This window comes from Trachypithecus francoisi, unplaced genomic scaffold, assembly GCF_009764315.1.
Source record: "Trachypithecus francoisi isolate TF-2019V2 unplaced genomic scaffold, Tfra_2.0 Contig01474, whole genome shotgun sequence".
NCBI classification, from domain to species: Eukaryota; Metazoa; Chordata; class Mammalia; order Primates; family Cercopithecidae; genus Trachypithecus; species Trachypithecus francoisi.
In genome coordinates, this window is record NW_022681435.1 from 8,205,625 (window position 1) to 8,222,089 (window position 16,465).

Sequence of the window (16,465 nt, forward strand, 5' to 3'; positions counted from 1 at the left end):
GTTACTATACCTTCATTTAGGTTATAATGTATTTATTATAAATGAGGATTTATTGTATCCTCATTTAGGGTATATCCATATGTCTATATGTCCATTTATATATACACACACATATAATTTGGTTATAATTTGTTATGAATGAAGATTTGTTTTCTCATAAAAATGGTAACCCACACAAATATTTTTATCACCAATTTATTATACAACATGAACAAATATTTATGTCAGGCATTGTTTTAGACACTTAGGGCACAATCATGAATAAAATAGATAAAAATTTCTGCTCATAGTGCTTACATTCTGCTGTGGGAATAAAATCTTTTGAGATTTGTTGGATTTGTTCTCATATCACAATAATTTCTTGATTTTCCTAAAAAATGACTTCATTAGTATATTTCAATTTTATACTATACAATAAGAAAATAATTAAATATGAGGAGGAAGGACCTTATTTTCCTTTCAACAGAATATCTAAGTTCCCAGAATGCCAATTTCCATATGATTTATTTTGCTTCTTTTATGTGTAGTGACTAGGTTTCCTCGGCCTATGTCGCCTCTTCAAGATGTGTCCACTATTATCGGAAGTCGTGAGCAATTGTCAGTGCTACTACAACTTTATGACTACCAGCTGGAACAGGAGGGTACAACAGGCTGGGAGAGTTTACTGTGGGTTGTCAATCAATTGTAAGTTACCACCTCCATATTAATTTGAATGGATGATAACTCTTACATTTAGCCTTAGCCCTGAGGACAAAATATAACAAAACTTTTAGAATGTAACTTGGCATCATTTATGGTAAACACCTTTAGGGCACAGAGGATTCACACCACTGGATATGTAATTTATCTGAGAAGAAGGTGCTGCTGTATTTTATCCAGATGATCTATCTACCATCTCATTTGTCCAATCGTGGCGATGGATTTTAAACTACATCTAGACTTCTCATTTCTGAGGCTAAAATGATGCCATCTAAAGCCAAGCTCTTGTGTGAAGCATCATATCCATAGATTTGAGTCACATTAACTATGTACTCAGAATTCTACCATTAAGGATTTCGTATATTTTCTGGCAAACAGTTAAAATTTATTTTTTAAAGTGTATACAGTATAATGTAATCTTACGACCTTTTCAGAGGGTCCCAAACAATGCCATTCCTTTCAAAGAACGAAATAGAAGAGGTTATTAGATTTGCATTGTTTCAGAAATTGGCAAGGAAACAGTAATTTATATGTATCCCCTGCCTATTTTTCTTTCCTTTCACATTCAGGTTGCCACAACTTATAGAAATAGTTGGCAAAATTAATGTTACTTCAACTGCCTGTGTCCATGAATTCTCCAGATTTTTCTGGCGCCTTTGCCGGACATTTGGCAAAATTTTTACAAACACTAAGGTAAAAACTTGTATTCCATGTTTTCTTATATGAAAAAGACATAGAAATGTAATGTGTTAACACTGTAACAGAGTAAATAAAAGCATGAACCATTCTTTTATCTAATTCGCTTCTTTAATATCTTAGAAAACTATGATAGTAAAAAATGTTCTAGTTGGTAATATTCTTATCTTTACTGATTTTCAGAAGATGATTTAGCCTACACTTTGTTCATATCCAGACTTGGATATAAGCTTTACTCATTGTGGATAGCCTCAAAGATTTTCAGTGTTATAGGAAGTGTCAGCTAAGGAACTCAACCACAATCCTTTGAATGTGCTGCTGGTACTTACTGTCTATCACAGGTTCAGGAAGCAGCTGTTTGCTCAGCACACTTTGGTAAAAACCTCAAGCGATTGTGGAACCACAGCAACTTATATATAAAACTTGCTGCGAAGATACCACCTCTTAGAATAGCATGGACACTGGAGATAAATTCTACATATTTCAGTCATTACCAAAAGTATCATTTGTCACATTTGCCTATCCAGGTTATTTTGTAGTTTCAAATATTAACATTGGAATGTCATTAGATCCTAATTTATTCATTAATCCTATAATCCATTTGTCTTCATAACATTTTGTTAAACCAGTTCTTTAGAGAGCTAATAAAAGACATAAAAAGGTGTAGTTTCTATAATCAAATGTTAATCAACACATTTAGAAGTAAGCATTTTAATTATTAAATTTAATTTAGTATAGCTCTTTACTATTAAATCTGTAGTTGAAACATTTGAAGTAAATAGTATGGTATAAGGAACTGAACAAAATTCAGAAGACTTGGGTTATGGTCCTATTATCTGTTGACTAATGTTTATGATCTTTAATATTTAAGTTACATTATCTGGGCTTAGTCTTTTCATGTGTAAAGTGAAGAATTTGCTTCCATGTCTTTTAATTCTATAAGTATGATTCAGTACACGAACCTTTTAACACTGGTCTCTCTCTCAGTTCAAGCTAAAGATACGAATTAATGTGCCTCACCTACAGAGAGGAGGGCAAAAACCAGACCTTAATGTTACTGTAGGAAAAACAAAATTATTTTATATTTTTCACTAGCATTCAATTGTTAAACAAATATAATTTGATTTTCCTGTTATCAATATTGGCAAAAATTGTTTGATATCTCCAAAACAAGTAGCTATTATTTTTTTTTTCGAAAAGCAAGTAGGAATCTACTTAAGTACTTAACAGTAAGTGGTTGTCTTCAGTGGCCTGAAATCTGTGATAACTTTAATAATAAAAAATTTAAGCAAGCCTTTGTTCTAACTTAACATATTAAAGTTAAATTCTGTATTTCATATTTCATTTTGAAAAGTTGTAATAATTAATATCACATGATGAATATGTTACTTACTGAACACCTGAAGTGACTGGAATTCCTTTCATTTTTTAAAAATACAGCAAAATGCTTTTTTCGATAATTCTAACCATATAATATCTACCTAAATAATCCTTCTATAACCAAGTTCAGTTTTAGAAAGCAGTAATTTCAACCACTTAAAATCATATTGGAAATTATTTTAATTTAATAAAAGAAACCAGAGGCCATTGACTTGAGTTTATTTTTTCAAAAATGTATCCTTAAAATTTTCATTTTCATTAATTTGACTCTTTTATCCTAAGCCTCTTGATTAAGAATTAATTACATTTCTGACCACTTGACTTAGTCATCCATAAAGCTAAATAAATAAATAAATAAATAATCGTAGCAACAGTAGTAAACATTTCATTTAATCAGTTTGCTCATTGAACCTGAGACTTTTTGAATCTTTTCTTTGGGTTGCTTAGGTAAAACCTCAGTTCCAGGAGATTTTGAGACTATCTGAAGAAAACATTGGTGAGTTTGTTCATTATTACTTTTAAAAACAATTGCATTTCTTTATGCAGGAAAAATGCTGTATTCTCCATATATGTAGATTGTATAAATGAACTAGCAACTACAATTGAAAAGGAAAATTTATATTATGGAGTTCTTGGTTTTATAACTGTGTCACATCTAATATCCTTCCCATGAGGTGACAGTGAGATTAATCACTGTCAGTCTGATTGTAAATAGATACCTTCATTGTAACCAAATTGATATAAGGCTGAACTTTACAGCCTGGGTACTCAACCTTTAGAGGTCTGAAGTAGTATATTCAAGAGACTGACAATTATAAAATAAGCTGCATCTAATTCTTAATTAGTTCTGTATACTTTTAAAAATTAAACATAGCAGAAAAGAATGGTATATAAGCATATATGTTTTCCAAATGAAACATGAGAGAAACTACAGGCTTGAATGAGTAGCTCCAGCTATTTTCTTGATAGTTTTCTCTCATCTACTTTAAGAAGTCTACTTATGACACCACTGGCCTAAGGACTTGTTTATGTATGGATCTTGTGTCCCTATGTATTTTTCTAGCTTCTAGGAATAAACTGTGGAACATGTGTAGCACCCCCACCCCCATTTCTAACCTGGTTGATTTTGAATGTATATGTCTATATAGAGAGAATATATATGTATCTATCCTAGGTATGTGTGTGTGTGTGTGTGTGTACATACCTTAGTGGTTTGAGTTGAATGGTTTAGAAAACACCATTTTTGGCAGTCCTCAGAGGTAGTCAGAGATTGCATAAATTAATTCTTTTAAGCCTGAAGACATTGAAGACATTTGGGGCAGGGGAGGGGGACAAATAACTCCCAAAGTCTATTTTGAATGTCTTTTTAAAGGATTGATATTTGTAATGCGTAAATTGTTGGTATTATGTGTTTATTATTCTTGTGATAAATTAGTGAAGAAAAAAGGTAAATATTGTAAAAACTGACAGCTTTGGGAATTATTAGCCATGAATGTTTAGCTATTGAAATAGGAAGTGATTATTAGCCCCTGTATACATAGTCCATATCTATTAATATACTTTAAGCTTATGTTCTAACATTAACATCAACACTCCCTCCCCAAAAAAGGCACTCCTACCAAGAGAATAAACAAATCTCAAATACTAATTAATGTGAAAATGGAACTGTCTTTTTTGCAAAATTTCTTCAGGGCAGTTAGTTAAATAAATCTTTTCAACTCAATTTCTTTATGTAGTACCCTCAGAAAATAATTTAAAGCCATATACAAAATAAGTATAGTTAAAAAACTATTCTTGAGAATATAACAGCAAACATAAAGCACTTGAAACAGTGCCTCATGATCAGTAAATAAGAGCTGTTGGTGCTGTGAATAATAATTGTCCTCTCACAACTTTTCTTTTGAAATTATCCATAGAGGCTGTATAAGAAAATCTCTTGTAAAGCAGTTACAGGGCACATAACTGTGGTTGCACGCTTTCTCCTTTTTCTCTGCTTTACTTAGCATGATTCCTTCCCCCTCCATGAAAATAATCAGGGCTCTGTCTGGCTGAAAACCCTATTGAGGATGCAGGAGGGGCTCAGGAAATCAGGCTAGTACTGAAAACTACCTCATATCTAGAAATAGATCAAATAACATATATCTATGTGCTTTTAGGTGAGTCCATTTACATTTTACTAAACTGCAAATTAAAAGCATAAAAATTTTGGACAACCTGCCTCTATGGACACTTAGAAGACTTTCAAGAAGAAAGTTCTGATTTCCAATTATGGAAATCAAGAGTATAACAGCTCGTTTGGGTTATTAAAGTTCTTTCCCATTTATCAGAAATGTTTATGCTAATGGCTCTTCAAGAAACACTAAGTTGTATTTTACAACCACCAAAAAACATGTTTTTCAAAGTAATGATAATATTTCCTTGTAACCTAGTAAACAGTTATAATTTTAAATATAATCACATTATAATGTTTTTCTTTACACTTAAAATATACTTACTTTTTAAAAATTATTTTAATAATTTTAGATTCCTCAGCAGGAAATGGGGTCCTCACTAAAGCTACAGTCCCTATTTATGCAACAGGAGTCCTTACATGTTATATTCAGGTAAGGGAAAAATTCTTACTCTGTAGTAAAAGTCTTTCCATTTAGAAAAATACCTAGTATTGTGTCTTCTTAATGTAAGTGACATTGCTACCAACAAAGGAAAACAATTTACTTATTTTATTCAATAAATAATTTATAATGGATAGCATATTTGAATAATAAGGGCTTGAGTAAAACGTCACTTGAATAAATTTAGAGATTATGCGCTTTTTGATATTTTGTTAGAAGTGTTAGATTATACTTACTTAGCAGAGTTTCTCTGTGTTCCATAAGCTTTTCATAAATAAATGACAAGCAGAGCACATATGTTAGGTGAACTAAGCTACAGAGCACTGTAGAACACTATACCTTATCATCATTTTTAGCTAAGTACTTTTTAATAATGCGGTTGAGTATCCCTTATCTCAAATGCTTAGGATGAAAGTGTTTTCAGATTTTGGATTTTTTTTTTTTTTCAGATAAAGGAGTATTTGCATATACATAATGAGATATCTTGGGGATGGGACCCAAGTCTAAACACAAAATGTGTTTCATATACACATTATACACATAGCTTGAAGGTAATTTTATACAATATTTTAAATAATTTTGTGCATGAAACAGTTTGCGTACATTGAACCATCAGAAAGCAAAGGAATCGCTGTCTCAGCCACCATGTGGACAATCTGGTTGGTTGGCGTCACCATCATTCCTGACTTTGCATTTATATGCTACCAATAAGCAATCATTTTCTTATACTTTTTCACACATATGTACTTAACAATAAGAAAATATGACATATCATCAATACAGCAAAAAAAAAAATAATGTGCTCAGGGTAGCAAAGCACAGTAGCATCACCAGAATACCTATATCAGCTGTTAAACAACAGCCACAGCAAATGATGACAGGCTTTCACAGACAGTATCAGTTTGGTACTCACAAAGTTTCAAATTTTAGAGCATTCTGGATTTTCAGATTAGGGATGCTTAAGCTGTACTTTATTTTTCTTAATTGTTACTACCTAAGAAATTACCCCAAAACATAATGGTCTATTGTAACTGTTTCATTTGCTTGTGATTCAGCAATCTGGGCCTCACTCAGCTTTGTCCTCTTCTGCTGTTCTTGCCGGCAGTCACTTCTTTTGCTGCAGTAAGTGGGTTAGCTGACGGGGTCTCTACGTAAGTCTCAGGACCTCTCTCTCTCCACATGGTTTCTGAAGCAGCAGAGCCAGTCTTACCACATGGTAGCTAATGCCTCCCAAGAACGAAAAGGCAGAATCTGCTAGGCTAAGGCTTAGGCCTGGAATTAGCACAACATGGTTTCTACTGCAGTCCCTTGCTAAATAAGTCACAGGCCCAGCCCAGATTCAAGCAAAAGAAGGGAAGTAAGCCAGGGTGTGAACCAGGAGGTGTGGTTCAGTGGTGGCCACCATGTAACAGGCTGCCATACTCTACTTAACATTGTTTTCAGTAAATAACATATGATGTGTCTCAAAGCATAGTAGTAATTTTTAAGTATGAGGCAGTTCCACCAGTAAGGTGGAAATACTGACTCGGGATAAAGCACTTTTAGAAGTTAGATATAAGAATGAAGAAAGAACACCTTTTCAATGGTTTCCTGAACTTTTACCCACTACTAACTTACTAATTTTGCTCTTTAAATTCAAAGTACAGCAATTCATATTTATTGTACTCTTCTTTCTTTTTTTTAAATTTTTATTATTGCATTTTAAGTTCTAGGGTACATGTGCACAATGTGCAAGTTTGTTACATCAGTATACATGTGCCATGTTGGTTTGCTGTACGCATTAACTTGTCATTTACTTTAGGTATTTATCCTAATGCTGTTCCTCCTCCTGCCCCCCACACCATGACAGGTCCCAGGGTGTGATGTTCCCCACCCTGTGTACAAGTGATCTCATTGTTCGATTCCCACCTATGAGTGAGAACATGGGTGTTTGGTTTTCTGTCCTTGTGATAGTTTGCTGAGAATGATGGTTTCCAGCTGCATCCATATCCCTGCAAAGGACATGAACTCATCGTTTTTTATGGCTGCATAGTATCCCATGGTGTATATGTGCCACATTTTCTTAATCCAGTCTGTCATTGATGGACATTTGAGTTGGTTCCAAGTCTTTGCTAATGGTATTTCTAGTTCTAGATCCTTGAGGAACCGCCACACTGTCTTCCACAATGGTTGGACTAGTTTACATTCCCACCAACAGTGTAAAAGCATTCCTATTTCTCTACATCCTTTCCAGCATCTGTTTCCTGACTTTTTAATGGCGTGAGATGGTATCTCATTGTGGTTTTGATTTGCATTTCTCTGATGACCAGTGATGATGAGCATTTTTTCATGTGTCTGTTGGCTACATAAATGTCTTCTTTTGAGAAGTGTCTGTTCATATCCTTTGCCCAATTTTTGATGGGGCTGTTTTTTTCTTGTAAATTTGTTTAAGTTGTAGATTCTGGATTTTAGCCCTTTGTCAGATGGGTAAATTAGAAAAATTTTCTCCCATTCTATTCACTCTGATGGTAGTTTCTTTTGCTGTGCAGAAGCTCTTTAGTTTAATTAGATCCCATTTGTCTATTTTGGCCTTTGTTATCACTGCTTCTGGTGTTTTCGTCATGAAGTCCTTGCCCATGCCTATGTCCTGAATGGTATAGCGTAGATTTTCTTCTAGGGTTTTTATGGTTTTAGGTCTAACAGTTAAGTGTTTAATGCAGCTTGACTTAATTTTTGTATAAGGTATAAGAAAGGGACCCAGTGCCTGCTTTCTACATATGGCTAGCCAGTTTTTCCAGCACCATTTATTAAATAGGGAATCCTTTCCCCATTTCTTGTTTTTGTCAGGTTTGTCAAAGATCAGATGGTTGTAGATGTGTGGTGTTATTTCTGAGGCCTCTGTTCTGTTCCATTGGTCTGTATATCTGTTTTGGTACCAGTTATTGTACTCTTCTTTCAAGACAAATTTGAATCATCCTATAGTATTAAAATACAGTTACAGTATCACATATTACCTTGCAATAGAAGTTACAGCTCTGTTAAAGTGGCACAGTATTCTTTTAAATTTTTCTTTTCTACACTAGTTTCTGATGCTACCCTGATATGGATACTTTTCTGTTTGTTAAATATTTTAAGTCATGTATGTTAATAAATTGTCTCTATTGTTCGGTAAATTTTTGGAGATCAAAGACACTAAGTCCTAACAGTGCCAGACACAACAGTATGCCTACCATTCTCCTCTTTAACTTTGGAAAGTGTCCTTGTGTGATGTCAGTATTTTATTCTCTCTCTTTTTCATCCTCTTGAAGTTTTGTTAATATTTTTATTTTAACCATAAATAACATTTTAAATCATAGTAATTAAATGCCAAAAACAAGGTTTGGCTCGTAGTAGGCTCTCAGAATGGATCTGTTGAATAAATGAATAAGGGGCATTTCTTTTGAGACATTATGAAGTCTAAATATGTTATTCATATCTGTAAAGAGATAAGAACTTTTCAGCTTATTACAAAATAAATAGTATATTGAGGTAGCAATCACAGATTGCCAGTGTTTCTTATTTTAGGAAGCACATACCAGCAGTTAATGTTTATCTTACTAAACAAAACTTTTTGTTAGGGTAAATTATAGTAAACAAAATTTATCTTGAATCAAATATATAAGCAGTATTACTTGTTTTGAGATTCAAGTAATTACCTGAATATATAAGCAGTATTACTTGTTTTGAGAATCCAAAAATGATAAATAAGATTTTAGTAAATTTTTAAAAATCAAAAGAATTCATACTTATTTAGAAGTCTTATTTTATAGCTCTTATTTCGTATTTAGGTTTTTCTCAGATTTCCAGCTTGTTTTCCAAAGTTATGTCTATTTTATATTTGAAATAGTAGGTAACTAAAAATGGGTGAAATCTCCATTCCAGGGTTGCCCTGATGCTGATTCGTCAGTTAAACCGCGTGTCCTGAAACTGTTGTATTCATCCTTTTTTCGTGTTAACCATTACTTTTGTCAGTCCTTATCTCTACTTCATTCTAAACTAACCTGATTATGTAGAAAAAAAAAAAGGTAGGTGGTAATCCAGTCTTCCTCATGGATCTATTGATACATTCAGAAGCTCTTTACTGTTGACCTCCTATGTCCCTAATGCCAACTTGACTTTATTATGTATTTATTTTCTGACAGACTATCAGATTCCCTTCCCATATACATTCAGGTTAATTTAACATACAAAGTTATTTTTTTTAACTCTCTTAATTTAGCAGGTTTTCTTTTTCTAACATATTTTCTGATTATGAAAGTAATAATAGTTCATTGAAGAAAGTTTGAAAAATACAGAGTATTTTTTAATCAAAGTGTGCATCTGTTTCTTAAAAGAACACAGTAGTCTATATTTTACCAAGCATGCAGTTTTCATCACTAGGATATTGCAAAGATAATTTCTTAGAAATCAATTTTCTACCATTTTTTCTACAAGGGGGTAACTGTTCTAGTAGTTTGTATTATGTAGAGCCAAAATTCATGGGAACTAAAATTGGTAAGGTAAATTTTAATAGAAGATTATACCTTTTAATGTTCTAAATCAGGACCAAGCATCCAGACTTTTTACAGTGATGGAAATAATCTATAGCTGAGTTGTCCGATCAGATAGACACTTGCCACTTGTGTCATTAAGCCTTTGCACTGTACCCAGTTCGACCAAGGAACTGAATCTTTCACTTTACATAATTTCTCATTTAAATTTAAATGTAAGTAGCCACATGTGGCTAGTGGCTACTACTATATTAGACCACAGGTCTAAATTAAAGTATCAGGATAGTCTTTGTCTTCATACCATTCTGATGATAGATATGCTTAATAAATATCTTTTAATTAAAATAGCTTCCAAATTTGGATATGTTCCCCTTATTTGGTAACATTTTCTTATTATAGATAGGTAAATATGGTATTTAGTTCTACTTGATTGTTTGGAAATTCATTATCAGTATTTTTCCTCTGTAGGAAGAAGACCGAAAACTGTTAGTTGGATTCTTAGAAGATGTAATGACGCTGCTTTCATTATCTCATGCTCCTCTTGATAGCCTGAAGGCTTCTTTTGTGGAATTGGGGTAAGAAATAACAGCTTATAGTTTGCTAAAAGGCACATAAAGTTTTTAGATTGGATGTATAGAGTACATATTTTAAGTCTCAAAGGGTTGACATGCACACCAATCCTCTTGGTTTTGAAACTTAAGGGATTTTTTTGTGTATTTTAGTTTGTTTTTTGGTTTTGCTTATTTGTTCATTCTTAGTATTTTGTAATCAATACATCGTAATTTAAAAAGTAGGGAGAAGGGTGCAGACATATGTTTTCTTTGAAGCAGTTGGAAAAATAAACTCAAGTACAGATTTGAAGAAAATTTAGTTTCCCAGAACTGAAAAAGGAGCCCCAAGTGAAAGCCAGCTTCTTTGGCTCCTATTTTCACTCTGTTTGATTTGCTTAGTCCTGCTCATCATCACATCATCTGGCTGCTAAAATAATTTTATCTCAGTCTTTACTGAAAACAGACTCATGCATTTGTTAATAATACCACCTTTCATTTGCATAGGCTTCACAGCCAACATACCCTTCCATATAGATGGTTTGAGTTGATTTTATTTGATTCTGCAACATCCATGTGACATACATAGGACATGTACTGCTTCCCCAATTTTTATAGATGCAGAAACCAAGACCCACAGAAGTTGCAACTTACCCACCTGACTCTTAGTCCAGTGGTCTTTCCTTTTTCCTCATGGAGAAATTTGTTTCTTCATAATTTTAACTTGTGTGCTATTAAAAAGAGTGGAATTATCTGTCACAATTGCAAATTCTTAGAGAAGTTAAAAGTGTGATTTCTGAATATGCTAAAAGATTGTGGTTGTATAAGGAAGATGACATCCTTTTTTAGAGAATCTTGTTTGTTTGTCTGTTTGTATGTATGTTTTTTGAGACGGAGTCTTGCTTTGTTACCAGGCTGGAGTGCAGTGGTGCGATCTCGGCTCACTGCAACCTCTGCCTCCTGCGTTCAAGCAATTCTCCTGCCTCAGCCTCCTGAGTAGCTGGGACTACAGGTGCACACCACCATGCCCAGCTAATTTTTGTATTTTTAGTAGAAACGGGGTTTCACCATGTTGGCCAGGATGGTCTCCATCACTTGACCTCGTGATCTGCCCACCTAGTCCTCTCAAAGTGCTGGGATGATAGGCGTGAGCCACCGCGCCTGGCCGAGAATCTTAGTTGCAACCTATGTAACCAAAGTAATTCCATATGTTCTGCAAATATTGTTATCATTAATATTCCTTATAAATATTGTGTTTTTCAGTATATCAGTAAGGGACTGTGGCTCTCAATTTTAACACTGTTTTTTTTTCTTCCAGTGCAAATCCAGCCTACCATGAATTACTATTAACTGTTTTATGGTATGGTGTTGTCCATACTTCAGCACTCGTCAGGTGTACTGCTGCTAGAATGTTTGAGGTATGTCAACAGATGCCTCTGTTGGTTTCAATTGTAATGATTTTTTTTTTTTTTTTGAGAAGAAGAAGGGAATGTTTTAAAAAAAAAAAAAGCTTCGCATATCATGTTATGTTAATATATATTTTATGGCTTTGAACAGTGTCTAGTTGTGTACTGTGTGATGGGGCAGAAATTTAGCTTTAACATATTTAAAAATGGTTTTTCACCTTACTGGTTCCTTGAATGTTATTCAGTTATTACTTTCATTTCTCCAACTATCTTTTAAATCTTATTTTAATTTCTAACTTACATAACTCTTTCTGACTATACTTTTCTATTTACTGAGGTAAATGACTACTAAAATAAACTGAAAAAGCATAGGATATCTTTCAAATTGTAAAATATAGTTGAATTTATCAATAGCATTAGAAAATGAATTATTGCAATTACGGAAATGTTTATTTTATTGATTACTCCTACTTCACTATTCCCTAACATTTCATATGTAGAATAGCATCCCAATACATTAACTGCCCATAGAGTTGTAAAAGAGAGGAGAGCAGATAATTTACCTAAATTGTATTAAATTACTACCTACCCAAGTGAAGTATGAAATGGAAAGAACTATCTTTTGTACCCATCGTATAGCAAATTATGTCATAGCCCTAGCATGTGTGTAGGCAGGGAGCAGTGAGGTTGAGGTTTAGAACTTTATTTGAGCACTAAAATTGGTCTACTGTTTCTTGTTGATCTTCAGTCTTGCAATAAACCTAGGCTGCCTGGGTTCAGTTTCCATCTCTACTACCTAACGACTTTGTAGATTACTTGGACAAGGTTGCACCTCTCTGTACCTTAGTTTCCTCATCTACAAAAGAAAGTTGATAACAAAAAGTATCTGTCTCAAAGTATCAGTCTGAAAGGATTTGTGTTACTATTAAACTAATTAATGCTTTTAAAGCCCTTAAAACAGTCTCTGGAACATAATAAGTGCTTATATGGTTTATATAAGCCCATAATAAATGCTTATATGTTTACTGTCATTATCATTATTTTTTTCATCCATGCTATTACTCCACAAAATATATGATGGTAATGGGGAACATATACTTATCCAAACTAAAATTGCCCCAATATTCATGTGATTCTTAAAATACCTAAGCATTTATTTCTATAAAAAGAATTGGATAATTCAAATCTTGCTGAATATCAGAATTTCTCCACAATTTAAGAGAAATTGCAATTGGAGATGGGGTAGTGATATATTTAAAATATATGCTTTCTAAAATTTTGAAATATGTAAGTTAGATTTGGGGATTCAAGAAAACTCCGTTGTTGTCAGGAAGCTGAAAATTCTCCATCCATGTTATTCCCTCAGTTATCATACAGAAGCAATTTTTTAAAAGCCATAATCAGAGGATTTTTGTGAAGATGAATGCCAAAGTCACTATTTGGTTTTATGTCTAGTACAAGTTCCTTCTGGATGTAAATTGTTTTGATTATTCAATATGCTGAAAAGGGGGCATTACCATGAAAGAAAAGTCATTCATCAGAATCTCCTCTCCCCAAAAAGAAAAAAGTATCTTTTTAAATGAAGAGCTATTTCTTTCATACACTCTCTTCCTATGATTTTATTCTAAGCTCATAAAAGCTATTTCTTTTTCTTAAGTCTTTCATCTCTGAAATGTGAGTGTGCACTGGTGAATCATACCATATAAATGAAAATAAGTAAATAAAATGAATCCTCCCTGTTCATTTGCTTTGAGGTTTTTTGCTTGTTTTGTTTGGTTTTCTGCCTTCTTGTATGTGGCTTATGTCTGGTTTTGGTTTCTCCGTTAGCTGTCAGTGCTGGTCTGGAAACTATATCTATCTATGCTTAAGCAGTTTTCAGTGTCCTCTCAGGTCGTTGATGAACTTCTGGATCTTGTTTGAGAGACTGTTTCAATGTTTTTCAAATTCATTAATAATACATTTCAATGAGCATGTCAGAAAAAGTTATCAGTAAGAGAAATTAAAGTTCCTTTTTTGTCAGTGATTCTTATTTGAACAAAATTGTATTAAAAGAATAAAGGGTCATAAGATTTATTTTGATACCAATGCTTTATAATTTAGAATTATGCCTGCTTACCCTAAAAAAGTTAATTCAAAATAAAAACATTTAAAAAAATTCTTTTTTTAAAAGGTGAGACCAGAAACTGTCGAGAAGAAATGAGAAATGCTTATACCAAGAACCTAATAGGATATGGTCACTGAAATTCACTAATAAATTTAGGTTAGTTTTTAGACAGCAGGACAAAAAGAGGGAACCCAATCAATCATATTATTCCCATTGTTAAATAAGAGAATATAAATTTTTTTGAAGTAGCAAATGAATAAAATTATAAGAGGAATTTATCGTGTGTTATAATAAATTTCCCAAAAGATGCAGAAAAGAACTTCGTATATATTTTAATCATAAGGATTGAGCATGTAACATTAGAACACAACTCAGAGAAGTCATGGATTTTAAGTCAGATGGGACAGAGTTCCTTTGCAGACCCTATGACTTACACTCTAAAACCCTGGACAAGTTACTTACCTAAGCCTCAGTTTCTTCATCTGTTAAAATATTGATGATATTTGTACTTACTTCATCAAGTGAAAAGATCAAATGATATATTGTGTTAAAGTATATAATAATTGATAGCTCTTAAATGTACTTTGTGATTTTCTAGCTTAATAAAGAAATTGAACTTAAAAACCCTACACCAATGACAAATTAATTTGTCCCCTACATTATCCTCTTTTTTAATGCTTTTGACAGACTCAAAATAACAGAAATTTCAAGATACTGATTCAAATCTAAGCAATCTTACTTACAAAATGATACAGAGAAGAAGGTTGTATTTAACAATATTTGAACTTCTTTGTCCTATTTCTTTCTCTCCAATATCTGTAATGTTTAAGATATTAAAAGTTCTTTGTCATTTTATTCCTGGTTAATTATCTGTGTTTTTTTATAAAAATTATTTCAGAATATTGAAGTAGATTCTAAAATGAATCAATTGGTAAATGGTGAAAAATCATTGCAAAATTAAGACTCTTCACATAAAGTGAGTTACATTCTCTGATGTGTTATATAGGAAGAATACCTTCACATATGCACACAATGGTAGATTTTTGTTACTAAAAATTCTGTGACATCTTTGATCTTCTGTGAGGACTAAGTACTAGTTACTAGGTAAACAGATTGGTAAGCATTTAGGATTAATATGTGCTTACATTCTGAAATTGAGAAGGGGATTGCGCTTCTCGGTTGAACTCATAAACTTCAGTAATATTTATCAAACAAAATGTATATGGCTCAGTATCATTCTCTTGTATTACAATTTAGCATTGGTTGCTAAATGAATTGTTTTGTGATTAGATTATAGAGATCTAGTTCTACTCATCTTTTTTATTTTAAATTTTATTTGAATTTATAAGAAATCTAAAACAAAGACATATTTAGATATTAACTATCAAAAAGTTGTTTAAATTAGATCATTTCTTCCAAACATATTACAGATCATATATTCTTGCAGTAATCGAAATAATTAAACTCTTTCTTGAATGCCTGTTTGTCAGGCACGGTATTTAGGTATGTTATTTGCAAATTCATAGCACAACAGCCCTTTGAGGTAGATAATAATATCACCATTTTCAGATGAGAAAACTTGTGTTTCAAGAGATGATGGAAAATACTATATATCTAAGATCACATGGCTCATAAGTGGAGAAATGGTGTCTGAACCCAGATCTGATTCCCAAGTGTAATACTTTCCAATAGACAGCATTATATCTCTGTAGCTCAAAAGAAAAAGCTATATTATTTAAAAGGTTAGGAATTTTCCTATGTGGTTTTAAAATACACTTGCTATAGCACAATAATAAGTGGTTTAGTGGTGGCTGCTACTCGTGAGTTTGGTTTAAAAACAGCCCAGTTTGTACCCTGTTGGTCATAATAAAAGCATACCACCCTTACTTCTAGAATTTTAACCATAGAACACAGTATGTGTCAAAGAAGCTAAAAAGGTATTCTTTTAAGTTGCATTTTGATGGACATTGAAATTGCTTAGACTCTTTGACCAAAAGTAGAAACTGCTATTGAACTGGTGACAAAATCTGTTTTCGTGGACGCTAGGCTACTTAAGCTTTATTTTCCTCCTAAGCATTCTCTGCCTTTGTAAAGCACTCTAGAAGCAGTATTTGCTTAGCTTCTAATTTTGGTTTTGCTTTTGTGTTTTCTCTCTTTCTCTTGGTTGTTCCTTCCTTCTTCCCGTGGCGCACTGTGTTTGCTCTTTCCGTGCATCACCTGTGAATACCCCCTGTGCTGACCAATCAGCTGTTGGTGAAGGGGGTGAATGAAACTCTGGTAGCTCAGAGGGTTGTTCCTGCTCTCATTACTCTCTCCAGTGACCCTGAAATGTAAGTGTCATCCCTGCCTTTTATATTCAGCATCCCTTTCAAAATGTGCCTGCCAAGAAATAACCATCAGCTCTTAAATTTATCGAAGAATCTCTTTAAATTAATAATATTGGATTATACTTATTTGATTTTAAACTTTATCATATTATTATTTATATATCATGGTTCTTTTTAAATCAACC

The 16,465-nt window shown here is 32.9% G+C and overlaps 1 protein-coding gene across 7 annotated transcripts in view; it reads left to right on the plus strand.

Moving 5' to 3' along the window:
* RELCH (RAB11 binding and LisH domain, coiled-coil and HEAT repeat containing) overlaps nucleotides 1-16,465 on the plus strand; it is a 121,195-nt gene that overhangs the window by 76,472 nt on the left and 28,258 nt on the right. For 3 of the 7 annotated variants that reach the window (XM_033239075.1, XM_033239084.1, XM_033239120.1), the window contains 7 exons: nucleotides 528-684; nucleotides 1,269-1,392; nucleotides 3,223-3,271; nucleotides 5,299-5,378; nucleotides 10,364-10,470; nucleotides 11,762-11,861; nucleotides 16,201-16,283. In XM_033239075.1, coding sequence (XP_033094966.1) covers nucleotides 528-684; nucleotides 1,269-1,392; nucleotides 3,223-3,271; nucleotides 5,299-5,378; nucleotides 10,364-10,470; nucleotides 11,762-11,861; nucleotides 16,201-16,283 — 700 coding nt within the window. The remainder of the gene's footprint in view (nucleotides 1-527; nucleotides 685-1,268; nucleotides 1,393-3,222; nucleotides 3,272-5,298; nucleotides 5,379-10,363; nucleotides 10,471-11,761; nucleotides 11,862-16,200; nucleotides 16,284-16,465) is intronic. The other 4 variants (XR_004443942.1, XM_033239094.1, XM_033239103.1 and 1 more) reach the window with 3 other exon arrangements.